General features: G+C 58.4%; 1 protein-coding gene across 1 annotated transcript; it reads left to right on the forward strand.

The window, feature by feature from the left end:
• Positions 1-316: 316 nt before the first annotated feature.
• On the forward strand, positions 317-1,381 carry LOC149744723 (junctophilin-3-like). The gene is made up of 2 exons (XM_089902491.1): positions 317-416; positions 600-1,381. Exons 1-2 carry the CDS (start codon positions 317-319, stop codon positions 1,379-1,381), a joined length of 882 nt encoding a protein of 293 aa, XP_089758617.1.
• Positions 1,382-25,817: the final 24,436 nt, after the last annotated feature.

The raw sequence follows: 25,817 nt of genomic DNA on the forward strand, positions 1-25,817 counted from the left end.
TTGTGAATAATGCTGCTGTGCATGTGGGTGTGCAATGTTGATTCTTTTGGAGATACCAGGCCTGCCAGTTTTCATGCCTTAAGGTGTCCTTGCTGAGTGGTCTTCCCAACTCTTCTTGGATGCCTCCAGCAATGGGGATCTCACTGTCTTCCAAGGCAGCCTCGTCAGTAGCCAGTTTGTAGCCTGGATCTGTGTCCTTGTAGCTGCCCCTTATGGGCCCCATGAGCCCTGTTTGGAGCTGCTCAGCCAGGATGTGTTTCTTCCTTCTTCTCTTCCACCCCGCTCTGTGTCTTCCCAGGTTGGGCCTTCTGCCCACATGGCCTGGGGAGCCCTGCAGGTCACTGCTGACTGCCTCAGCCTCTTACTCCTCCCATCGCCCTCCCCGACCTCTAAGAGAGAGAGAACAAAATCCAACCGTGAGAAGCAGGAGGGAAGGGTCTTTAAAAACACTATCAGTGGCAGGAATCATAAAAGCACCTGTGGTCTGATGGTCTGTCTACCTCGATGTAAACCTCACCGAGTTGCCCCAAGACAGGGCAGACCGTGGCGGCTGCATTGCCCTCCCGCACTCAAGCTCACCCTCTCCTGTGTCTCCGCAGGGACCTACCAGGGCCAGTGGGTCGGCGGCATGCGTCAGGGCTACGGCGTGCGGCAGAGCGTCCCCTACGGCATGGCAGCAGTCATCCGCTCGCCCCTGAGGACCTCCATCAACTCCCTGCGCAGCGAGCACACCAACGGCGCCGCGCTGCACCCCGACGCCTGCCCCGCTGTGGCCAGTAGCCCAGCCGTGTCCCGGGGGGGCTTCGTGCTCGTGGTGCACAGCGACTCTGAGATCCTCAAGAGCAAGAAGAAGGGGCTGTTCCGGCGCTCGCTGCTGAGCGGGCTGAAGCTGCGCAAGTCGGAGTCCAAGAGCAGCCTGGCCAGCCAGCGCAGCAAGCAGAGCTCCTTCCGCAGCGAGGCCGGCATGAGCACCGTCAGCTCCACGGCCAGCGACATCCACTCCACCATCAGCCTGGGCGAGGGCGAGGCCGAGCTGTCAGCCATCGAGGACGACACCGACGCCACCACCACCGAGACCTACGTGGGCGAGTGGAAGAGTGACAAGCGCTCGGGCTTCGGCGTGAGCCAGCGCTCGGACGGGCTCAAGTACGAGGGCGAGTGGGCTGGCAACCGGCGGCACGGCTACGGCTGCATGACCTTCCCCGACGGCACCAAGGAGGAGGGCAAGTACAAGCAGAACATCCTCGTGAGCGGCAAGCGCAAGAACCTCATCCCGCTGCGTGCCAGCAAGATCCGCGAGAAGGTGGACCGGGCCGTGGAGGCGGCCGAGCGGGCGGCCACCATCGCCAAGCAGAAGGCGGAGATCGCGGCCTCCAGGTAGGAGGGCAGGGGGCGGCATGGGGAGGCGCGGGGTGGTTCTGCGTCACGGGGCCTGGTTTGCTTGGTTGTGCTGCCCAGGTTGAGGGCTACACTGGTGTTTCTCAAACTGTGCCCTGTGGAGCCCTGGGGTTCCTCAGAGGTTCCCAGAGGCGCAGCAAGGAAATGGTTGATCTGAGGGGTTTCTGGGTCTTACAGCCTCCCCTCAAAGGGAGCAGACCTCCCTTCCTCTCTTTTACTTGTTCTGTATGCTGGTGTTTAATGTAAAACATTGATGGATAAAGATGGTGGCCGTTCTGCTTGGTAACATGCATAGGACGGCTGCGGAGTGCCCACTGCTGCAGGGACGTGGGAGCAGGGTGGCAGCTGTCCCGGCCACCCCAGCCCGAGGCCCAGATTCCCCATGGGCCCTGGATTCGGCACCAGCTGGACAGACCGGCTGTGGGCACTGGCCTGGGGCTCACTTGAGGCTTGGCGCTGTAGGCCAATAGCTGTTCTGAATGGGATGCAGGACTTACTGCATTTAGGGTTCAGCGGGGCCACCAGGCCCTAAGCGGTGGGTCCAGAGCTGACCATTGGCGGGCTCCGTGTTGGATGTTGAGGTGTCTTTGGTGTTGGTACAGGGGTGGGGGCTTCAGAGCTGGAAGAAGGGGCCCTGGGTCCCCCTGGGAAGCACAGAGGTAAGTGTGTGAGCCTGGGTCTGCCCCGCTTGGCTGTGGGCAGCAGGAACCTCCAGCCACAGCTTGAAGGAAGCTGCCCTATTGCAAGCCAAGGCCCCCAGGTGGCCATGCTCCTGGGCTCTAAGGAAACAGTTCCTGACTTGAGTTCATCGAGAGCTTCCCACCGCTGTCCCCTTTCCTGGGTCCGGGTAAGGCCCTCGGGTCCGCCCTGAGAGTCATGGGGCCTGGGACGGGGATCTGGGGTTGCTTTAAATGCCTTAGGCTGCCCGGGCAGGAGGTGTTCGGGAGGACAGACGCTGAGTCTTTCTGGATGATTCTGTATTCCCGGCCAGCGGCAGGCCTGGAGTTATTCCAGGGAGACGCCCAGCTCAGTTCCAGTTCAGGCCTTCCCAGCCTTGTCACTAATAAAACTTTAGCTCGTTCGGTTCTGGTCTCCAGTGACCTTTGATCCACACTGAGAGAACAGAAAAGGTGGCTGCGGGTTGTTGGCAGACTGTCTGCGGCTCCCGTCTGAGGTCTTGGAAATGAAACCCATTCCAAGAAGCTGAAGGGAGATGGAATTACAACCTTGAATGTCGGGGTCCCGCACCGCTCTGTTCACCCCTTCCTACTCCCCCAGAAGTGTTCAGGCCGCATGAACAGAAGCAGCATTTGTGACCACTCACCTGGTATTTTAAGATCAAATTTGGTTCCATAGTTACTTTTTCCATTATACATGTAACACTTGCTCGGGATGGAAAAGGCAGGGAGCCGCAGCCTGAGGGCGGGTCTCACGCGTCACCCAGAGACTCCAGCTGGCGTTTGGCGTATTTCCTTCCTTCCAGTAGTTCATCTGTTTGTCACCTTTGTGTTTGGTTGCGTCATTGACCTCAGTGGACCCAAGGCACTTTCCAGGGCAGGGGGACAGTGTCGTCAGAAATTGAGGTGCCTGTGAGGCCGAAGCACTAGGATTTCATGGACAGTATTCCCCGGAACTGACTTTAAAGTCCGACACCCAGGCGAATTTCTTGAGACTGGGGACATGGCACACATCTGCGGGAGGTGTTTTCTGACACCTCCCACGGAAACTGCGGGGGGCTGGTCTTCATGAAGGAGTCCGTGGAGGTGGTGGTGGTGTGGGTGGAGCTCAGAGCCAGCTCCCTAAGGAGCCCCACCTGGGACAGGCTTCCCACCTCTCACCTGTGGGATGAGAGCGGCGGCTGCCCGCCTGCCGCAGAGGCCTGGGAACTTCCCTGACAACGGCTCCGTGTATCGGGTGCTGGCTCGCTGAGACGTCCAGCCTGGGCCCATCACTGCTGAGCAGCCCGGGGGAGGTGCTCGCTCCCTCTGGGCCACAGGTTACTTGCGGAAGGATGGGATGGAGCGACATGCAGTGCCCTCAGCGTGTGTGGGGCCTGGCGTGCGCCGCTGTCACCCTCCCAGGCGTCCCCTGAGCTGGGCGGGCCCCTCCCCTCCCGCCCCAGGCCTTGTGGGGAGGTGGGTGTGAATGCACACCCATGGTGTGATCTCAGCCTTGCGGCTTTGTGGTGCCCGGGGTCACCCCTCGGAGGTGGGAAGGGACAGTGTCCTCGGTCACCACGACAGAATTGAGGACGAGCCTCCGTCCCAGGCTGTGGTGGGAGCTGCACTTGCCGTGTTTCTCGATGAGCTTAGATTTGAAAAAAAAGAAAGAAGAGAAAAGGAGGAGAAGGACCAGTGGCGGCTGTCCTGGAGAGTGAAGCCAGTGGATGCGGGCGGGTCGGTGCCCACCCTCCACCGCAGTGTGACAGTGGCCACGGCAGCCGCCTGGGGCTGTGGGGCGGCCGGGTTCTGGCCAGGCGCGGGGAGCTGCGTCCTCGGGCCCCAGCCGGGCTCGGTCGCTAAGCCGAGTCAGTGAGAAACGGTTTGGTGTGTCCTCGTCGTGATGCCTGGGACCTTCCCTGGGGGGCGCCTGCAGTGAGGACAGGGGCGCAGGCTTTCCTGGGAAACGGGGGTGGCACGGAGCTCGGGGTCTGAGAGGGGGTCCCGTTATGTCCGTTTCAGGGCGGACCGCACCTGTAGCTTCTAAGGGCTGGGCCCTGGCCCCGCCACTGAGATGGGTTCCCAGCATGGTTTCCAGCATCCCTGGCCCCAGTGTGCGCTGGGATCACCTGGGGGCAGACGCACAGGCGGCCCACCCCAGAGATGCTGAGCTCCTTGCTGGGGCTGCCACCTGGGCTTCAGAGCCCTTCGAAAGCTCTCCAGGTGATTCTCAGGTGCCCTCGGCACCCTCAGGAGGTGTGTAACATGCAGATGGTCGGGCCCCACCCCCAGGGCTTCTGCCTCAGCAGACCTGGGTGGGGCCTGAGAACCTGCATTCCAGAGGAGCTCCCGGGATGCTGGTCGGGCAGGCCTGCCGCTCTCGTATCTCCCAGGAGGCCCCAGGGAAGAGGAGACGTACGCAGACATGCCTGTGAGCAAAGGCGGGAGGTGGAGGAGGTCCCTGCCCCGTCAGACAGCATCAGAGGCCCTGCCGTGCCCCAGCCGTGACTTCTCAGCGTCGTGTCTGCGCAGGAGCTCGTTTTGAACGAATGCGTGAATAACTGCTCAGGCCCCACCCCCTCATGTTGTCAGAGGCCCCGGCCACCTCCTTTGGTTCTGGGTCCTGGACGTGTGGCCCTGGCCACGGTGGGGCAGGGGACCACCAGGCCAGGCTCCCGAGAGGGCTGAGGGTCCCTTCTTGCTTCTCAGTGCCCGCAGATTCTCCAGGGTGCGAGGCAACCCCGCCCCCCACCCCGGGGTCCAGCAAGGCAGTGTCTGCTGGTAAAGTTCATGGGAGAGAACTGCGAGTTTCTGTGGGTTTAGTCTGTCTCGGGGCCGGGCCCGCCCTCCCGCAAACACGGGCCAGTCCTGATCCGGCCGCGCTGCTGCGCCTCGCGGGTCCTCTGGCTCCACGGAGGGGAGGAGAGGGAAATCCCCCGCCCCAGGGTCCTGCGTTGTGGGGATTATGTGACAACTCGTTGCCCCACCTGGACACCCTGCAGGTACCAGGTTCGCGCCTCAATGTGCCCTTTCAGAGGGGCAGGGGCTGGATGGTGGAACAGACGCTCGTGTACCCCCCCCACCCCACCCCGCCTCTTGGCCTGGTGCCCTCTGGTGCTACACCCACAGCCTGGAGCTGGGAGCCACCTCTGCTTCCCGGGAGTGACCTCTGTGCTTGCGGCTGAGTGGGGAGCAGCTGCAGGCAGGGCGGCCGTGCTGCTCCAGGATCTCTTGTTCCCCGAGGGGCGGGCAGCCCTGGACGGGCCCGGGTACGGGGGCAGGAGGTGGGGGCAGCCGGGGCACCCGCTTCTGCGCGTTGAGGCTGCTGGGCGGTCGGGGCGGTGGACGGCGTCGTGGCCCCAGGCCCGCGTGCGGCCGTCAGTTGACACCCTTGTCTTGTGATGCTTTGCTGAGTGAGCAGAATCGCGCGCTGGGAGGGACCTTGACCAGACGTTTAGGTGTGGAAGATGACAGTTCTTGGCACGTGGGCAGCCGTTCCTCTCTCCCGCACCCACGGCAGACGTGGCTAATTGACGGCTGCGCTCAGAATCCTCACGCCAGGCAGTCCAGCCCTTCTGAAGGTCGGAGGTCATCCCTGCCAGCACGGTGGGAGAGTGGACCCCGCGGGCAGCGTGCCTGAGAGCCGGGCCCCCGTGCCAGCAAGGCAGCGCCCGGGTCTCAGAGCCAGGCAGTGGCCCAGGCGGGACTAGAGCTCACATCTCGGGCGCTGCCTACTGCCCTGTTCCTGTTCTCGGCCCCTTCAGACCTGCACCAGATTCTGGGGACCCTAACTGTGAATAGGGGGGTGCTGGCTGGCTTCCTTAAAGTGCTGTCCAGATACAGCCCTGCCCCTGGGACAGGCAGGGTTTGGCGTATGAAACCTCGGGTGAGGCCTACTCGGGGAAGGGCTTCCAAATCCCCAGTCGCTTTTTTTTCTTTTTTTTCCCCCAATTATTCCACATAAATGTATTGAATGTCAGGAACTGCGTGAAGCATTGAATACAAAGATAGGTAAGACGTGGTTCCAGCCATTTAGGGAACTTAGTCTACAAGTTTAACATTTATATTAGCAGATATTCTGCTCACTTCAAGAAGGTCTTGTCTTGGTTTTTAAAAAAAAGAAATAGAAACGATGTCATTCTTTTTCTGATTGTAACGTTGCTGTGCGCAGTCGCTTTTTTTATGCCCGGCCCTGCGTTGGCACCTGTCTGGGCCTCAGGGTGACCTGTTCGCTTTAAGCTTTCTGCTGTGGCGTCTCTGCCCCTGAGTTATGGATCTTCACCAGGCTGTCCCCAGAGCCCTGGGTGCAGGGGGACAGCGCACAAGACCCCCTGTGGGGTCTCCCAGACCGGGAGGGTGGATTATTGCTCGGAGATTGCCTGGGGCTCTCTAACTGGGGCATCTTTCCATCTTAAAGGAAACAAAATATTGGAGGATCTGAAAGTGGGGGGCGGGTAGTGGTGTATTATTGTTTTAAAATATGTACCTATCATTCCTTGTTAAAACGTTAAGAGTCATATATCCCTGTAAAAAACGTTAACGCAACAAGGCAGACCGGTATCAAGTAACCGTGTCCCACCGTGGGCTGTCCATCTCCTTAGAGGGAATCACGGTTTTTTCAACACGTGTACAGGTAAGTGTGTCACACCTACATGATTCCCGGTTACGGTGATGGAATTGTACTCGACTTGTTTTATAGCTTGTTTTTCTTCTCCCCTCACTTTTATCCGGGACCGCTTTCCATGTCAGGTATGTTTCCTTAGCAGCTGCATCATATTCCATGGTGTGGAGGCACCACAGCGGTCCAACTTACTCTGCTAACAAATGTTTCGGATGCGTCCCATCTCTCAGTCTTACAAACAAGACTGCAGAGACTGTCCCCTGTCCTCCGCGCCGCACCCCCCGAGCTGCTGGCAGGGGTCTTTCTCACCATGATGCCACAGAGCAGGCATGGCTGAGTGACATGTGCATTTAAAGATTGTGGAAGCTGCTGCCACATTGCCTGGCCACAGGCTGCACCAGTTTACCGTGGCTGGGTGGGAAGGCTCCAGGAGGGGGAGGTGGGGTGGCCTTGAGTGACTGCTCTGTCATCGAGGGGTTTCTCCCTGCAGTAGGCCGATAACAGCCCCCCAAAGCATCCCCGTGCTGATAATTCCTGGAGCCTGTGGACGTGTGACCGTCTGTGGCAAAGGGGACTTGGCAGATAAGATTACATTGGGATCTTGAGATGAAGAGATTCTGCAGGATTATCTGGGTGGGGGGCCCAGTATCGTCACAGGGGTCCTTAGTAGCGGGTGGCAGGAGGTCAGAGTCAGAGCTGTGATGATGGAAGTGGAGGTTGCGGTGATGTGGCCACGAGCCAAGGGATGCAGGAGCCTCCAGACTCTGGAAGAGGCCAGGAAACAGATTCTCCTCTGGAGCCTCCAGAGGGAACCAGCCCTGCGACACCTTGATTTCGGCCCATAAGACAGGCTTGTTTTGGACTTCTGACCCCCAGATCTATAAGGTAATAAATGCATGGTGTCCTAAGCCACTGTGTATGTGGCGAATTGCTACAGCTCCGTAGGAAATCCATAGGCTCCCGGCTGTAGCCGAGGGTGGGGTATATCCCCGGTGTCCCCCTTCTGGAGCGGGCATGCCTGTCCCCTTCTCGCTCCCACCAGGCGGCCTGCTCTGCAGCCGTGCTTCCAGGTCTTGCAGATTTGGGCTCTCTGCGGCTTCCTGCCTCCGGGGGAGGGCCGGCCATGTGCCAGGACAGGCCTTCTGGTGGGCGACAGCCATCTGTTCCGGCTCTGCCCTCCCAACATTAAAAAAAAAAAAAAAAGGAACAGGAGAGACTGGGGGAGTGGGGTGCTAGGTCCTGAGAAATGCCTGCATTGGGGACCAGCCCGAGGGCTCCCTGGGGGTGAGAGGCTGCTGCCTCTGGGGCCACGTGTGCCCCAAACTTGGGCTCCGTCCCGGAGATCCAGGAACCCTTGGCCTTGGGCCTGTGTCTCGCGTCTGTAAGGTGCTTCCCGGGGCCTGGCAGGTGTCGGCTTTGGGTGCCAGCTTCTGCCCACACCTCTGTCACCTCCGGTCTGCACGCGTGGGCTTGGGGATTCGGGCTGTCAGATGGGATTAGGATCGTTGCCCGCCTTGCTCTGTGCCACTTGTCAGACAGAACGCACGGGGCCTCTTACTCACCTGCAGGCAGCTTTCCCACCTGGCATCAGAAGGGCACCTGGGGTGACATGCCCTGGCCCTGGCCTGGGGTTCTGGGGCAGTTGAACCTACCTTCCACTGAACTCACCCCTTCACAAGAGAAGCTGTTGTCTCTCACACGGCCCTGGAGAAAGGGGTTCCCAAATGGTCTTGGTGAGCTGTCCCCAGGCTTCGTGACAGTAGGGATTTTTTCCTCTAAATCTAAACCCAAACCCTCCTGTTACAGCTGGAGCCAGTTTCTTTCCCATCTTTGAGGGAAATGGTAAATGATTCCACCGTTAGTAGTGCTGTGGCCTCAGGCACGGTGCATAAACTCCCTGGGCCTTCACTTCCAACTCTGTAAAATGGGTTGAAGAGAGCGTGTGCCTGGCAGGGTCATTGTGAAGAGTGACACATCACCAGGAAAGACGGGACACCAGGCTGCCTTTGTTAGAGCAGGCGGGGGTGGGGGATATAGGGAAGACTCCCCTGCCCTTGACTCCTGGGCAGCCGTGGAGCCTCAGTCTCCCCACCTGAGTGAAGGGGCTCCCTAGGTGCGGGGACTGCCATATCCACACTGGTCAGATCTGAGGAGTTTAATTTGAGGTTTTTTTTTCTTTTTTCTTTTTTTTTTTTGGCTATATCGGGTCTTAGTTGCGGCACGCGGGATCTTCATTGAGGCACGCAGGATCTTTCTTTGTGGCATGCGGGCTTCTCTTTAGTTGTGGTGTGCAGGTTTTCTCTTTTCTAGCTGCGGTGCGTGGGCTCCAGGGCGTGTGAGCTCTGTGGTTGTGGTGTGCGGGCTCCAGAACGTGTGGGCTCTGTAGCTGGCGGCACTCGGGCTCTAGCTGTCCCGCGGCATGTGAGGTCTTAGTTCCCTGACCAGGGATCGAACCTGCGTCCCCTGCATTGGAAGGAGGATTCTTTACCACTGGACCACCAGGGAAGCCCCTAATTTGAGTTTAAACTGAGGCGTTTCATCAGATGGAAGTTCAGTCCAGCCTGTGGTAGGTTACATGTTTGTTCCACATTCCCCATGCCCTTGTCCATGTGACTGTGGTCCCTTCCCACTGGAGGCTCGGCCACGGGCTTTGTTTGGTCCGTGGGACCGGCCTGGAGTGACGGAGGGTCCATCCCAGGCTGAGGCCCTGGGACGCTCGGTGTGTTTCTGCTCACCCGCCTTGTAATTCTGCCATCGCCATGACAACATACCCTGGGAGCCCCCATCCCTGGGGGTGAGGGACACTTGGGAAGACCTGATGCACGAGCAAGAATAAGTGATTATTTTAAGCCACCTACTTTGGAGGGGCGGGGTTGTTAAACAGCGATGTTTGGCATCACTGACTGCTACAGCCTTCAGCGGGTGGTTCTGGAGGGAAGAAAGGAGTGTCTTCACTGTGCCTGTCTGCACACACCACGGGCTCTGGGCCACACTGGACCTATTGGTCCTTTTTGGAAACACTCCTGGTCCTTTATATGAGTGTCCTGGGGCTGCTGTATCAAAGTGCCTCAAACTGGGTGGCCTAAAACCACAGAAATGTTCTCTCCCAGTCCTGGAGCCGGAAGTCCAAAGTCAGGGTGTTGTAGGGTTGCAATCCCTCTGGAGGCTCTAGGGGAGGGTCCTTCCTGCCTCTTCCAGCTCCTGGGGGCTCCAGGTGTCCTTGGCTGGTGTCTGCATCCCTCCAATCCCTGCCTCTGTGTCTGTCCTTCCTTCTTATAAAGACACGTCATTGGATTTAGGGACACCTTCATCCAGTGTGACCTTATCCTAATTACATCTACCAAGACCCCATTGCAAATAAGGTCACACTCTGAGGTTCCAAGTGGATGTGAACTTGGGGGTCTATGCTCTGCACAGCTGCACCACGGCCGCTGCTCCCGTGGCCATGAATGCCTTTCTTCCTCCTGCTTCACCTTGACCTCCTGCCTCTGGCGTCGGGCCTGCCCTCTAGAGGGCTTGGAGCAGAACTTACTACTCTCCTGGGTAGCCCCTCCCCCGCCCCCAGTAGTTGTGTCTTTGGGTCTCAGGGTCTTATGTGCTCGTGGGTCGTGTACCCCAAGCTCAGAGGCGCTGCTTTTGCTTTCCCAACTTTTTCTAACCATGAACATCTTCCGTGAGAGGCTACCTTATCCTCATCTAAGGTGTGTCCGTGTGTGTGTGTGTGTGTGTGTGTCCGTGTGTGTGTGTGTGTGTGTGTGTGTGGACTTTGCAGATGGTTTGGCGGAATGGAAGGGGGTTTCTTTGGTCGCTGTTTGCCGACCAGGCTGTTTGCACAGTGCCCAGCCTCTGCTCCAGCAGGAGCTTCAGGCTTTGTCTGCTGTCAGCTTCCCCCATCCCCGCTGCCACCTCAGACTCTGCCCCGGCCTCCCTTTGCCTCTCCCAAGACCTGTTAGTGGGCTCTGCCAGGTGGGGGGTCATCTTCTCCCAGCCTGTCTGGTACCCGGAGAAGTCATACCACGTGAGCATGGAAGTTACGGATTTGATCGTAACGGCAGTGAGTCAGGAGGGAGAAACGGAGGGAGGAACAGAGCAAGATCGGAAATGGGAACATCTCACGCGTAAGCACCTCTCTGAACTTAGTTTCCGTTGTTAAAAGACCTATATGTTTTGCATAATGGAGCCCCTAAATGTATATATTTTAGGGGATTTTGAAGAGTCATCTTGACCACTTGAGGTTTTCTCCAAACCTAAAGGCTGTGTAAAACGTGACTTGGCTCTATTAATCAGGACTCTGCTGCAAGCAATAGAATCGTAGCTCAAATTAGCTGAAGCAGAAGGGGACTGTAGGGGACTTCCCTGGTGGTGCAGTGGTTAAGAATCTGCCTGCCAATGCAGTGGACATGGGTTCAAGCCCTGATCCGGAAAGATCCCACATGCCGTGGAGCAACTAAGCCCGTGTGCCACAACTACTGAGCCTGTACTCTAGAGCCCGTGGGCCACAACTACTGAAGCCCATGCGCCTGGAGCCCGTGCTCCACACAAGAGAAGCCACTGCAGTGAGAAGCCCACATACTGCAACAAAGAATAGCCCCCGCTGGCCGCAACTAGAGAAAGCCCACGCGCAGCAACGAAGACCCAATGCAGCCATAAATAAATAAATAAATAGATAGATAGATAAAATTTGTATTAAAAAAAAAAAAGAAAGAAAGGGACCGTATTGGCTCCCATTTCCTGTGTTGGCTTCAGGCAGAGCTGGATTCAGGAGCTCAGATAATGTCAGGGCTCTGTCTCTCTTGGTTCTGCTTTCCTCTGTGTGATAATTTCATTCTCCAGCAGGTTTTCTGTGTGTGGTGGGAAAGGCCACCAGGTCTGCGTTCACATAACCCTTAGAGTTCTCGATCCCGGTGGGAGAGAGAGACTGTTTTCTCCCAGGGTCCATACAGTGATGATCTGGAATGGCTTGGATTGGCTCTGCTGGACTCACCTGCCTACTTACTACCCACAAGGGATGGAATTTCCTGATTGGCCAGGCTGGGTCATGTGCCCACCTCAAATGTGACAGTGGTCAGAGAATGGACATCCTGATACCCCACCAGGACGTGTAGTGGGGGAGGGATGGTCCCTAATGGGGGGCGCTGGGCAAACAAACCATCCAGCTTCAGCAGGGAGCAGGACCGGTTCATGTTGTCATGTCCACGTGGAAAGTAGCAGTGCCTCAGCCACTCTTCTTTCTACGGAGACATATTCACATACCATAAAAATCCCCCTTTTAAGGTGCACAACTCAGTGGTCTCCAGTGTGTTCAGAGTTGTACAACCGTCACTGCTGCTTTCAGAACGTTTCCATCGCCCCAAAAGAAACCTGCACCCCTGTGCCAGCCTCTCCCCCAGTCCCTGGCAGCCGCAAATCTACAATCTGTCTGTGGATTTGCCTATCCTGGACACTTCATATAAGTGGAATCGTACAATATGTGGAATACGTGGTCTTCCATTTCTGGCTTCTTCATTCAGTGCAGTGCTTTCAGCGTTCACCCCTTTTGTCGTCTGTGTCTGAGCTTCATTCTTTCTACGGCTGAGTAACATTCATGGTACAGATGGACCCCATTTTGTCGATCCACTCACAAGTTGAGGGACATTTGGGTTGTTTCTACTTTTGTCTATTATGAATAGTGCTGCTGTGAACGTTTGTGCACAAATTTTGGGGTGGATGTCTGTTTTCAGTTCTCGTGGGTGGATACCTGGGAGAGGAGTTGCTAGGTCGTATGGCCATTCCAGGTTGAACTTTCTGAGGAGCTGCCCCACTCCTCCGCACGGTCTGCCTCTTCCACGTTCCCGTCAGCACCGCACGAGGGTTCCCACGTCTCTGCGTCCTCGCTGACACTTGTTACCGTGCGTCTCTGATTCTAGCCGTGATCCTGGGTGTGGAGCGGATCTCCTTCTGATTGCATTTCGAGCATCTTTCCCTGCGCTTGTCGGCCATCTGTGCGTCTTCCTGGCAGAACCGTCAGCAGCTTGGATTTTTAATAAATATTTGTGTCGTCTTCCCTGTGGGCTGTGTTTGCTAGTTAGAGGCACCCACCCCATGGGGCTGAGCTGCCCTGTGCTCTGGCGGGGCCTCTGCAGGGTGGTGCTCGGGAGAGCTCTGGGCTGGGTTCGGCCGGCACTGAGGGAGGGACCCCTTCCCCAGCAGCCTGCTCTGCACTGACCCGCCTGACTCGGAGCCCTCGGCCGGCAGTGCTGTCCTGGGGGAGCAGCAGGGCCACCCTGGGGACAGACCTGACTCTTCTGCAGTTGTCACCAGGGAGACCAGGTCCCTCCTGCCCCAAAGCCCTGGTGAGCTCATCTTCTAGAGGAAGCAGGGCCCTACCCCCACCCCTGCCCAGCTTGGATCCCTCGGGCACGGGGTCCAGACTGAATGAAGCTCCTTAAGACCCTGCCCCCTCCCTGAACCTGAGGTGCCGCCAAGCTCCTGGGACCTCGCAGGAGCATCAGGGACGCTGGAGGGTGTTTGTCGCTTGGCCTCTTTGGCTCCCACACCCTCTCCCTTGAGCCCCCATCCCTGCCCTGGGCTCCTAGGATGCGGGAAGGGGAGGTGGAGGCAGTAGAGCCCCAGCTCTGCGTCTCAGGCCTCAGTGCCACACCCCAACGCCAGGGACTGGTGAGAGGCCACGTATATGGAAAGTGTAGCACAGTACTTATTGTGGGGGGGTTTGCGCTGGGGTGAACAGTGCCCCCCCCAGAATCCATGTCCACCCAGAACCTCAGACGTGAGCTTGTCTGGAAATAGGGTCTTTGCAGGTGTAGTTTAAGATAAGGTCACACTGGGTGGGCCCTAAATCCAATGGCACGTGTCCTTATAGGAGGCCACGTGAGGACAGAGGCTGAGATGGAGGGACACAGCCACAAACCAAGTGTCATCTGGACCCCCAGGAGCTGGAGGGGCAGGAAGGACCCTTCCCCAGAGCCTCTGGAGGGAGGGTGGCCTTGTGACCCCTGGGTTTCAGATTCTGGCCTCCAGACTGTGAGAGAGTAAATCCTTTTGTTCTGACTCACCCGGCGGCGTGTGCAGCAGCTCAGGACTCTGTACCTGCCCATACCACCTGTGTGTCGTCTCCTCGGCTGTAAGAGGAGCTCTCACACCTTCACGGGGACCCAGGGGCTGCCCGGCAGCCTTTCCCTTTTGACTTGGGCACATTCATCACTTCCTCTCCATTTGGAAAACTGCCTTGAGTAGGAATTTTCCTGAGGAAATGAGGAAACTTAAGCAAAACAAGGCTTCGTCCCCTCCCCATCCTACCGCTGCTGTCCAGCCTGACTGTGCAGGGCTGGCTCTCTGCAGAGGCAGGTCCCCTCCTTCCTGGGTGCACAGCTGGGGGTGTCTCTGGGCTCCCCCTGCAACGGGGTGGCCACAAGCCAGGCGGGAGCCGGAGAGCAGGTGCAAATGACCCTCCGCTCCGGGCGCTTGGTTGCTTCCCTGTCACTCGGCTTCACCACAGTGTGGCCCAGAGCCGGTGTTGACCTGAACTCTGACCCACCCCTCCCCCAAGGTTACTTTTGAAGAGAATTCCAGGCATCATACCCTTTCATGTATGAAAATTAAAATAATTTAAAAAAACATAACCTCAATATCATCCCCCCCCCCAAAATAACACCAATATCTAATATTAAAATCCAGCTGCGGCTCTCATTCTGCTGGGTGCCTCATTCTGAATTAGTTTACTTATTTAAATCAGGACTGAAATAATACCATACACTGTAATTGGCTGATATGTCCCTGGTCTCTTAAGCTGCAGGTTCCCTCGCTGCCTTTTCTTTTTTAGATTTTTAATTTTTATTGGAGTATAGTTGATTTCTAATGTGTGTTAGTCCTCGCTGCATTTTTTCCCTTGCAGTTTGTTTGTTGAGAAAACCAAGTTGCTTTTCCTGTAGAATTTCCCACAGTCCGGGCTTTGCTGAGCGCCTCTGGGGGTGGGCTTAATAGGTCTCTCCGTCCCGAGGATTTCTGAAACCGGTAGTTAGACCAAGGGGCGTGATCTGGTTCTGCTTGCTTGTTTGTGTAAGAATATTTGCTGGGTGCTCTGAGCAGCTCTGAAGATAGCAGGACTTAAAGGCCGTCCTGCCTCTGGGTGAGGTCACTGGTCAGTTGTGGCCATTGCCGGGTCATGTTTCAGGAACACCTGGTTTTGGCTTTAAATGAACAAGATATAAGCGTGGGTTGCATCCAAGCTGTTACCCATCGTTGGGCCTGTTTGTTACAGCACTTAGCCCAGCCTGACTGATACATTGACTGCTGAGCTGATGCCTCTCCTGCTGCAGCATGTGTGTGGGGGAGGGTGGTTCCGGCCCTGCGCAGGCAGCTGGCTGGACCCCAGAGCCCCAGGCGATGAGGGCCCCTCCCCGTGTGGCTCATCTGCAGGCAAGCCTGGTGCTGGCCCCTCTGCAGCCCTGCAGCCCTGCGCGTGGGTGAAGAGGTGGTTGCCTGGCTTCCGCCGGCCCAGGGAGGCAGCTGCTGGGAGGAGGGCGGTGGGGCTCTGCGCCCCCAGGCTCTGAGACAAGACTCTCCTCCCGCTCCGGCGTGGGGGAGCCTTCCCTCACTCTTCCCTCAGCCACTCGTGATGTTACAATACACTTTCTTCTTCTTTTTACTCAACTCAAGAGTCAGATCGAAACGCTGCCTCTAAGCCCCACCGCCCACGGGGGCCACTGCCCAGGGTCTTTCTTCCCGTTCACACAATGCACGTGCGTGCGTAGAGGAGGCATGTCATGTCGCTTCTGTAGTTCCAGAGTCACTCTTTATTCACAGACCCTTTTTGAACATTTCTGTGTGATACACACACCCGCTAGAGGTACTTCTTCTCCGGAGCAAGCTGCCTTCTAGGGTGTTCTTCATGTGAGGCTTTAAACTCACGTGTGGATAGTGTCCTATCTTTACAAAGAAAAGAAGACGAAAAGTATACATTCATGCACGTATACTGAGAGTATACATTTAGATGCTTGGTTCTTGGCCGTGTGGCTCGATGCCTCTAACTTTGACAAGCCCCTTACCGCCCCTGGGACTCCCCTGAGACGGGGGTGGGGCTGAGATCTGCCGGCTGACGGCTCAGAGCAGGCGGTGCAGAGCAGGGTCCCCTATCCTCCCGGCACGGGTAGGGACCCAGGAAGCCCATGGGGAGGACTCAAGTCTGTAGCCACAAGCCCCCTTGAGTTGGCCACCCGTCCCCTCCCGGGACTCGAGGCTGTGATGCTGGCATCAGCTCCCCAGTGAGGCTTTGATGTGAGGTCTGTGGGGCCTGCCCTTCTCAGAGGGAATCGCGGGGAGTGGAGGAATCTGGCAGTCGGGTCCAAGCCCTGGCGGGGTTCTCTGTAACCTCAGGCTTGCTTGTCAGACGGCCCCCCTGATACCCACAGAGGTCCTGCTTGACCAGCTGGGAGGCTAGTCTCGTGGGACCAAGTGTGGTGGCCAGTGTCGCCTGCGTGGAGACTGACCCAGCTCCATGGAAGGTCTCCACCAGTGCAGAGAGGGGATATCAGGGCGGGGGCACAGGACCCCTGCCTCTGGGACCGGGCACAGCGGCCTGTCCCTAGTGCCTCGTGTTGGGTCATCTCTGCAGTGGACAGAGGGGCACATCACAGCCTGCTCTCTCTGTCCCAGTGCTTCCAAGCCTCGGGATAAAGTCCAGATCCCCAGCGGGATGGCAGCCCTCCTTGTATTCTGGCCCTGTGACCCGCCACCCCGACTGCAGTCCTGCGCTGCAGCCCCACCACCCTCTGGGCAGCCTTCCTCTTTGCACATGCTGTTCCTTCTGCTTGGAATGCCTTAGCTCCACCCAGCCACCTCCTATGCATCCCTCAAGACCCAGTTCAGACGCACCTTTCTGAACTCATCCCCAACTCTGAGAGGAGTTTTTATCTATTTGTTGGAATTGTGAGTTCCCTGAAGTTATGACCATATCCTTCTCAGTACCCAGTAGGTACAGGAGCGAGGAGGGGAAGGAGGGGATCTCTTTAATAAAGAGGAACGCGTCAGAGTAATACATGTTGGGGCTGTAGGGTCGGACCAGCCGTGGTAGTCCGACCTCATGTGAGCCTTCACTCTGAGCTTGTTTCCCCATCTGTACGTCAGGCGTGATGATAGACCCACTCCTGGGGCAGCTGGGATGGACCGGGAGGATGCCTGTGGAATGCTCAGCACATCCTTGCCCCCAGGAAGCCCTCAGGGATTGCATTTCTACCTTGAGATCCTCGGGGCAGTTGGAACTCACAACAAGCTCGCTGAACACTAACTCAGGAATCAGAGGAATTCTCCTGCCAGGCTCTGATCCTCTCACCGCCCACAGACACTGTTCCTCAGGTCCTGGTCACTGCCCCGCTCTCTCCTTGTGGAAGGGTGACCACACGCGTGGACTGGTCACCTGGGATGTTCCAGCAAGGATTTCAGATAAATCCCTGCCCTGGTTTGGCTCCAGGAAGACACTGTCGCTGCAGGCGAGCTGTTCTTTGTTGCCGAGCACCCAAAGGGCGTGGCGAGCGGGTTCCTGTCGCCCACCCTGGACAAAGGCTATGTGCCACCAGTTTGCCTCGGGGGTCAGAGGGGTGGCGCCTTGGGGCTAGAAAGGGCTGGTGGTCTCGTATCTCTGGCCTCGTTGTGGCCCTGCTCTTTCTTCTTCAGTCTCACTATTCTGTTCGAGGCAGGAGGTGGGGACCCCCATCGCAACATCCCCTGCCCATCACCCCTGCCGGGCACGTGAGCTTCGACACAAACCCATCACGCACAGGTGCAGACCTGGCCTCAGGCCCACCAGCCACCTTGGCAATGTTGCCTCTCCTTGCTGAGCTAGTTTCTCTGTCTGTAGGACAGGAATCATTTGCTATTTTTGTTTTGATTTTCATTTCCCATTTCTCTTCAACAGTCATAACAATTCCCAGGGGTGATAGTCAAAATACTTGTCAACCAATCAGCACAGCACCAGCCAGCATCCCTACAGCTGCATGGAGAACCAGGCACCTGTCCCTGTCCACGCTCCTACTCGGCCCGCCTCTGAGGCAGTTCTGGGTTAAATGAGGAGGGAGGCAAGTGCACACAGTACGCTGGCCCAAGCACACCTGGAATCTCGGCTGCTCTGCTGCCGTCACTGCCCCCCACGCATTCCCTTCTACCACCGCTTGGCCAATCTCTGCAAGTTGACTTGAGTAGGGGCCGCCAAGGTCGGAGTGTCACCCATGACAGTGGAGCCTGGATAGTGGGTCTCTCCAGGGTTGCCAGCAATACCAAGTTAACCTGTCAGGGTGCCCTGACTGTGAACTTGCTTCCCCGAGCTGGTCAGCTGAGCGGGACACAGCCGGGTGCCCTGGGGTCTCTATGCCCCGTCCTCACAGGCCCTCAGGGTAGCACGGGAGCCCGTGCGCCTGTTTCACAGCTGAGGAAGCTGAGCACCTTCCGTGCCTTGTGCCTCTCTCCCCACTCCTGGCATCTTTGTCCTCCTCTTTGCCTGGTGTCTTAGCTCAGAATGCGTGACAGAATCTCACAGACTGAGGGTTTACACAAGACGCAGTTTCTCCCAGTTCTGGAGTCTGCAGAGTGCAAGGTGAAGGTGCCTGTGGGGTTGGCTCTGAGCCTCTCTCCTTGGGGCAGGCGGTACCGTCTCACTGTGTCCTTACGTGGCCCGCCCTCCACGCATGCAGAGAGCTGTCTCTCTTCTCCTTCTCATAAGGACACCAGTCCTATTGGATTGGGGCCCCACCCTTATGACCTCATTTATCCTTAGGTACCTCCTATAAGTCCTGTTTCCAAATATAGTCACATTTAAATTTCAAGGGATACAAAGTTCTGTCCATGGCACCTGGTGTGTATGGAAGGAGGCCAGATTGACAAGACCCCAAATAACAGTAATTTAAGGTCTAATACAGGCTGCAACATGGATGAACCCCGAGGACATGGTGCTGAGTGACAGAAGCCAGACACGAAAGGACAAATCCTGTCTGACTCCATTCATGTGAAATACCTAGAAGAGGCGAATTCATAGAGACAGAAAGGAAAGTAGAGGTTCCCAGGGGCCGTGCAGCAGGGTGGGCAGTGACTGCCTGTTACTGGTATAGGGTTTCTGTGTGGGGCAGTGAAAAGGGGTTTGAAATAGATCGTGGTGGCAGTCGCACGACACTGCGGATGACTCCACCGCCGCTGAGCTGCGCACTCCAGGTGGCTGACGTAGCAGATGTTATGTATAGTTTGCTACAATAAAGAAGCTCACAGCAGCGCAAAGGAGATGCTTATTTCTTCCGAGATCAGACGAGATCGGGCGCGTTCAGGGTGGTATCGCCATAGACGAGATGCTTATTTCTTACGTGTAACATCCATGCTGTCCCCTCCAAGGAGCACATGGTACTGTGCTCACACCCCATTGGCCAGAATGTAGTCACATGACCACCCAGCTGCAAGGGAGGCTGGGAAATGTAGTCCTTATTCCAGGTGGCCATGCACTGCTACAGGGGAGTGGGGCCAGTGGTTACTGGAAGGGCAACAGCTGTTCCTGCTACACCTGGCCACAGAATGGCCATTCTTGATGACCTAGGTGAGCCCTGGGGGCCAGGGTCCAGCGGCGTGGCCTGTGCTGCCCTGTCTTGGGGCTGTGGGACCTGGCTTTGTCCACCCCACCTGCCCTAGACCCCTCACTCTTTGGGTGCAGGGTGCTGCCCGTTTGTTGACTGGTGTCTCCGGGGTCAGATGAGAACCTGGCACGTTGGAGACGCTCAGCAAATACTTTACGAATGGGTGAGAGCAAGTGAAAGTCCGTTCCTGGGGTCATAGCCGTTCAATAGCCGAGCCAGGATGTGAAGCCTCAATGCAGCATCCGGGTGGAGACTTCTGTGTTTGCCTTTTGGGAAGAGCATTAGGACAAGGGTTCCATCTCTATGTCTCCCTCTCTCCACCTGTGGACTCTGACACAGACCCAGGGCATAACGGGCAAGGGAGGACAGAGAGAACGAAGACTTGCAGCTGACCCCACGTGTGGGCAGCGGTGGCTGGGAGGTGGCGTGCGGGGCTGTGCTTCCGCCCTGGGAAAGCTGAACAAGCAGCCGGCCTTCCCGACTGTCTTCCTTCTCAGGCCCTCTGCGTGGGACCTGCTGGTGGGGTTTATGTGAGGGAGTCTGAACCCCAGCCTGGTGGACACGGGGCGGGCGGGCGGCTGGGAGCCGGGCTGGGTGAGGGCCTGGAGCAACAGCGCCTGCCCCCTCAGCCCGGCTCCTGCCTTTCCGACTGAACGCGCCCTTGTTAGCTGTTCCTGGCAGGAGGCTTGACTGCGGAATAATTACGTGAAGTGGCTGAACAAGGGCACGATCACCAGCAGGGTGCCACCGTGTCTGCAACCTCGGTCAGCACTGGTGCTGGCCGAGACTCCCGGCCAGTCAGGGGGCCCCAGCCCAGGCCGGAGACAGCCCGCCCTGCATCTGGGGATTGGCGCTGGTTTGCAGGGCCCCCAGGCCCCGTCCTTCCCCTTCCCCCTTCCCCTCCCCTTCCCCTCCTCTTCCCCTCCCCTTCCCCTCCCCTTCCCCTCCCCCAACACCCCTCCTCCCTTCCCCCAGCCCCTCCTCTCCCCTCCCCAGCCCCTCCTCCTCCCCCTCCCCAGCCCCTCCTCCTCCCCCTCCCCTTCCCCAGCCCCTCCTCCTCCCCCTCCCTCAGCCCCTCCTCCTCCCCCCAGCCCCTCCTCCTCCCCTTCCCCAGCCCCTCCTCCCCTTCTCCCAGCCCCCTCCCCCTCCCCAGCCCCTCCTCCCCCTCCCCCAGCCCCTCCTCCTCCCCCCTCCCCCAGCCCTTCCTCCTCCCTTTCTCCCAGCCCCTCCTCCTCCCCAAGCCCCTCCTCCCTGGGTCCCATCTGGTCCCAAAGGTGGCAGCCCCATCCAGCTCTCCAAGGTCTCTTCTCTTGACACCCCCTTCCCCATGCTGCAGCCACACTGGCCCCTGCAGCCAGACTCTCGGGTTCTGTGCCTCTATCTGCAGGGCCCCTGCCTGCTGTTCTTTACCTGAGCCTCAGCACCCCTTCTCCAGAGCCTTCTGAACCCTCTCCAGGCTGAATGAGGTGCCCCCTCTCAGAGTCGCCACTGCCCGTCCGTCCTGGTGTGTGAATGGCCTTGGGTGGGGTTCAAGTCTTGGGGTCTTGGATGGGACAGGGTCCCCCATACTTCACGCTATAGGGGGTCAGCCAGGCTGGCCTGGTGAGAGGTCACGGGTGTGCCGTGGCCCCTGTGGAGGAGAGGCCTTCCCGAGACCCCCAGGGGTGTGTGGGCGCCCAGGCCCCAGTCCTGCACTCACTTCTCTGAGACACGGGGCAAGCGCCCGCACATCTCTGAGCCTCAGTTTCCCCGTCTGTGGAGTGAAGCTGCCACAGGACCCGTAGAGAGGCAGTGGTAGGGACCGAGGGGGTGGTGCCACATTGCTAGTCGAGCCCTCAGCTCCCAGGAGGTGGGGGCTGAGTTGTTAGTGTTTCCCGGGAGAACTTTCTAGACCAGCGAGTTCCCTCCTAGAAGGGCTCTCCCTGGAGCCTGATGCGGGGGACTGAGCCTTTCCCCAGAGCAGACCTGGGCGCCTTCTCGGGTGGATGGAGGTCTTCAGGGTCGGTAGTTAAGGGGCCCCGGGAGTCGTTCCCAGGACTCTGCTCTGGAGGTGGCTGGATGACTGTCCACTCACCCGCCCCCGTGCTCCCTGCAGAACTGGCCCCTCGGCCCTGCACTTGTCCTCCTGTTTCCCTGCAGCCCTCAGTCTCCCTGGGTCCTGGAGGGGAGACCACCAGCTCCCAGGAGGGTCTCCATGCCCCCTGCAGTCACCTCTTCCTGGATACGCCCATGATCACATGTTAGGTCACCTCTCTGAGCCTCTCTGTCCTTGCCCACAAGATGGGACGGCGGGACCCCCCCATGGGGCGTCCTGGGCACTCAGTGGCGAGTCCTCATAAAGCTGGAGTCGCCCGGCTGGATGTCAGCTTTGGGGGAATCCCACGTCCTCCTTGGACAGAGCCGCTGGATCTCCTGGAACTCACTGTAGTTTCTCTGAGCCTAGTTTTCCCATCTGTCGAATGGGATAATAATAGTACCTGCCTTTCAGAGCTTAGAACAGTGCCGGGCACGGAGCGGACTGACAAAAATGCTGTCTCATCCCCCCGGCCCCCATCAACACAACGGCTCAGAGTGCGGTGGGATGGGGACAGTTACATCTGCGTTGCGCTGGCTTCTAGAGGAGATGCGCGTTTCCCCATTTCCCCATGTGTGAACGTAGGCTTCTGGCCCCCGAGGCGGCAGAGCCTGGGCTTTGCTGCCAGGGGAGCCTCAGATGGTTCATCATGTGTGGAGGTTTCAGATGCCTAAATTCTGGTGGTTTTAGGCCTTGATCTGTCACGTGCTCACCAAGGAGCTGGCAGGACGTGTGACTGTCACAAACGTAACACAAATGACTTTACACCACAGAACAATCGGTTTCTTCGTAACATCACGTCTTTAATTTTGTGTGTTTAAAACCATCCTGAAACAGGCCGTGGGCTTCCCCTGCCCACCGCTGGCCCAGAGGAGTTGCAGACGGCTACCCCGTGTCACTGGGAGGTGCCTGGCCTTGAGGTGCTCCGTCCACCTTCGAGGACCCCGGGGGCCAGTGGGTTTTGTTGGCAGTGGGCTCTGCATCCCCGTGAAACAGAAACCATGGAAGAGTTAGATTCTTGCCCCACCGCCTGATTTTGCCAGGCTCGTGTCTGATTTCTGATACTGTCGGCTAACAGGCCTGGGTTAATTTTACGGCTGTTGGTGGTGGAATTGGGCACTGGCGTCTTTGGGGGTTTGTTTTAGGGCTGAGCACCTGTGGGGTGGGTACAGCAGGAGGCTCAGGGGCCTCAGACCCTCCTTTGCCGACCCCCCAGCGGCCTCTCTGTGGTCCACCTGGGGCTGGCCCAGGGTGCGCCGAGCCCACTGAGGGTTGGGCCGTGCACAGCCGTCTCCGGGGTCGAGGTCGGCTGGTGGGTGAAGAGTGTTCGTGCGCTCAGCCCTGCCCCCAGCGTTTGCAATGAAAACATGGATTTGCTTAACAGGATTGATACAGTAGGGAACAGTCTGAACATAAGGCAAATCACCTGTTTTCTCACAGTTTCATCCACCAGAAGCCCTGGTGAATGCGGACATCCCGCTGCACCGAGCCACAAGGGAACGCAAACACGTGGACACCCCAAGCCCACCGTGTCGGTGCTCCCGGGTGTGAGGCCCCCGGCCCCGCTTCGGGCACACCCATCCCACCCACGCCTCGTCCACACTCCCGCGTTTGTCAAGCGCAGAGGCACTGTAGTGGGTATGTGTTGCCCACCGAACGTGGGAGGCGGTGCCGTGCGTACTGCTCCCGTCTTTACGTGCTCCCTCAGCCGGGTCTGGCAGAAGCCCCCCTCCGTCCTCACTCTGTAGCCCCGGGCGTCTGGCTATAATTGCCTCGGTCTCACCGAGCCTGGCTGTGTCCCAGGGCCTCGTGTGGGTGACTCACCTACCCAGTAACCGTCCCACTTCACAGATGGGAGGATGGTGGGCGGTGCTCAGTGGCTGAAGCCAAGCCCGAGTCTCCTTCACCGTCTGTCCCCAGGTGTCTGGCTCGGTGCCGCCACCTGAAGACACAACAAGATTGGACCAGCAGGTCCTTCCTGAGGGCCCCGGGTAGGGCTGGAGACAGGTCACTGGAGCCAGTGGTTCAGAGCTGCAGGTGCAGCAGGGTGAGACTCTGTCGCCTCTGGGGCCGCCTAGTGGACAGACGGCCGTCACTGAATAAGTGACCTCGGCGGAGGCTGGTGGCAGGCGGAGAGGGGACGCCAGACTCAAACCCCCTAAGCGAGGGCCGCCCGCCCTTGCTGTCCTCACGATGCCTTGGTGACAGGGGTGTCATGGGCCGTGCTTCACACGTGGGGAAACTGAGACCCCGGGGGCCCTGTGATTTGTCCAGGGTCCCACCTAGTAGCCAGCATAGCTCTGTGAGGCCCAGGTCATGGCAGGGTCAGCCTTGCCCCCTGCCCGGCTCGGATGTCTGTCCCCAAGCCTCCACTGCTCAGAATTTGAGCATCTCATGAGCGGGAACCGTCCCATCTCTGCTCACCTAGCTCCCTCCTGCAAACGGTCAGCATGCAGTGGTCGTTTCTTGCAAGATAAACCTGGGAACTGTCACCCCAAGCTCATCCCTTTGACGTGTGGGCGCGTGAGGAACCGACAGGAAGTAACGGGCTCATTGCAAGTGGCTGGACTGGAACCTTCTTCCCTGGGGAGCGCTCAGGGACCCCCGCCCCGGACCCTGGGCCAGCGCTGCCTGGGACCTCCTGTCTCACCTTGGGGGCTGGTCCCGCAGGCCAGGGACGGCAGGGGCTCTGGTGTCTCCCACCTGCCCGTCTGTGTGGAGACCTCGTTCTTCCTGCAGGCTGTGGGAATGGTGTCCCGTGAGCCCGTGGCATGGAGCCTTCACCACGCCTTCCCTTGTGGCTCTGAAGCCTGGACCCCGCCCACGGGCTGGTGGCGGCAGGGGCAGGAAGGTGGGGGCGGAGGGGAGGGGTGGGAGAGGCTCACCGAGCGGGACTCGGGGCCCCCGCAGCTCGCTGACCTCTAAAACTGTCCCCTGCCCGAGTCCAGCTTGTGCACATGTCCCACCCAGCCGGCACCTGCCCACCACGTCCACGTTCCTCCCTTTGATGAGGCCATTTAGACAAAGCGCCTCGTCTGTTCTCCAGAATGTCCCGTCCCCAGTTGGCACGTTGGTCATCATTGGCTCCGTCCTGGGCTTTGAAGTCGGATCTAACGGTTGACCCTGACCCCAGGCAGCCTGTGCGGCACCAGTGTCCCGACACCTGCGTGGAGAACCGGGTCCTAGTGATTGGTGGTGACAGCTGAGGATCTAGGACAAGGTACCCCCATCTCAGAGCCTCGGAGATAAAGGGGTGAGACTTTGACCCACAAAGTTCCCCTAGATCAGTGTCATCACGCCCTTCCTGTAAAGAGCAAGACAGCAAGTATCTTGGGCTCTGCCGGCCCTGTGGTCTCTGTCATAGAATCTTCTCTTTTTCGTAAAATCCTTAAAAATGCAAAACCCACTCTCAGCTCCAGGTGTCGGCCACATTTGGCGGTGGGCTGTAGGTGGCAGCCCCCTGCCCTAGGCCAGCCCCCTGCCTCTGTCTGTAGGCGTCGTGCTGGACTCCAGCTTGACGGGCACTGGGCTCCATCCGTCCTGCTTTGGGGGTTTCTTTTCTTTGGCTGTGCATCAACGAGCAGAGCGTGCCGGCCCCCCGTTTCCTCCGACGTTGGTTCCTTGTCCTTCCTCCGTCTGCTCCGGGCCCCTCTGCCCTCAGCGGCACCTCCTCCAGGAAGTCCTCCTGATCTCCGTCCCAGCCTCAGCACATTTGCTGCCTGAACACTCGAGAGCTTGGCCTCAGGTGGAGCTGACCTGGCACTTGGAGCTGGCCTTGCTCTGCAGTGTGGCATTCTCCGGTGTGGAACTGAACTGGACTTGCGGTTCCACCGAGGCCCGTCCCTCATACAAGCACTTGAAGGTGGGTCCCACGCTCACACACTTTTCAGGAACACCCTTTCCGGTTCTTCTCAAATGGTGGGTGAGCACGGCTGAGCCTTAATCCCACTCGGATACACAGAGGAGGCGATACCATCTCCCGTCTGTCGTGCGAGGGTCGGGGGAGCTTGACTCCGTGCAGAGCGGCCCATCAGGCTGGCCCTGCCCGGTGTCCAGGGACAGTCAGAGGAGCGGATCAAGGCGGGTGAGGCTCCAGACAGGACGGGTCCCATCCCCTCCCTCCCTGGCATGACGGATGCTCAGTCTCTACAGAGGTCCTTGCGTGGCTGGCGCTGAGCCCCTCGTGCCCTCAACATTACTGACCAAGCAGCTGGACTCCAGTGCCGCCACCTGGCCCTCCTCCACAGGGAGCGCCGGCTGGGACAGGGACCTCTTCGCCGCCAGCCGGCTCCTTGCACCCGCCCAGATCTGGCCTCCAGGGAGCTCCAAACACCTTACAAACATCTCATTAATCCTCTCTGAGGTCCCGTGAGGTTAAGCTCATGCAGCCCTGCCTTCGGAGAACTGAAGGAAATTAGTAAGGACATCTCTCCCAGCGTCTCCAGCTGGACGCAGGAGTG

Source organism: Delphinapterus leucas, chromosome 20 (genome assembly GCF_059928025.1).
Source record: "Delphinapterus leucas isolate spDelLeu-1000000601 "Yukka" chromosome 20, BTC_Dleu_Yukka2, whole genome shotgun sequence".
Taxonomy (NCBI): domain Eukaryota; kingdom Metazoa; phylum Chordata; class Mammalia; order Artiodactyla; family Monodontidae; genus Delphinapterus; species Delphinapterus leucas.

What these genes read in the sequence shown, in the direction of transcription:
- LOC149744723 (XM_089902491.1), top strand. Translation starts at nt 317, where the DNA reads ATGGCCTGGGGAGCCCTGCAGGTCACTGCTGACTGCCTCAGCCTCTTA. An exon ending in AGAGAGAACAAAATCCAACC is followed by an intron (nt 417 to 599) that starts GTGAGAAGCAGG and finishes GTGTCTCCGCAG; the next exon opens with GGACCTACCAGGGCCAGTGG.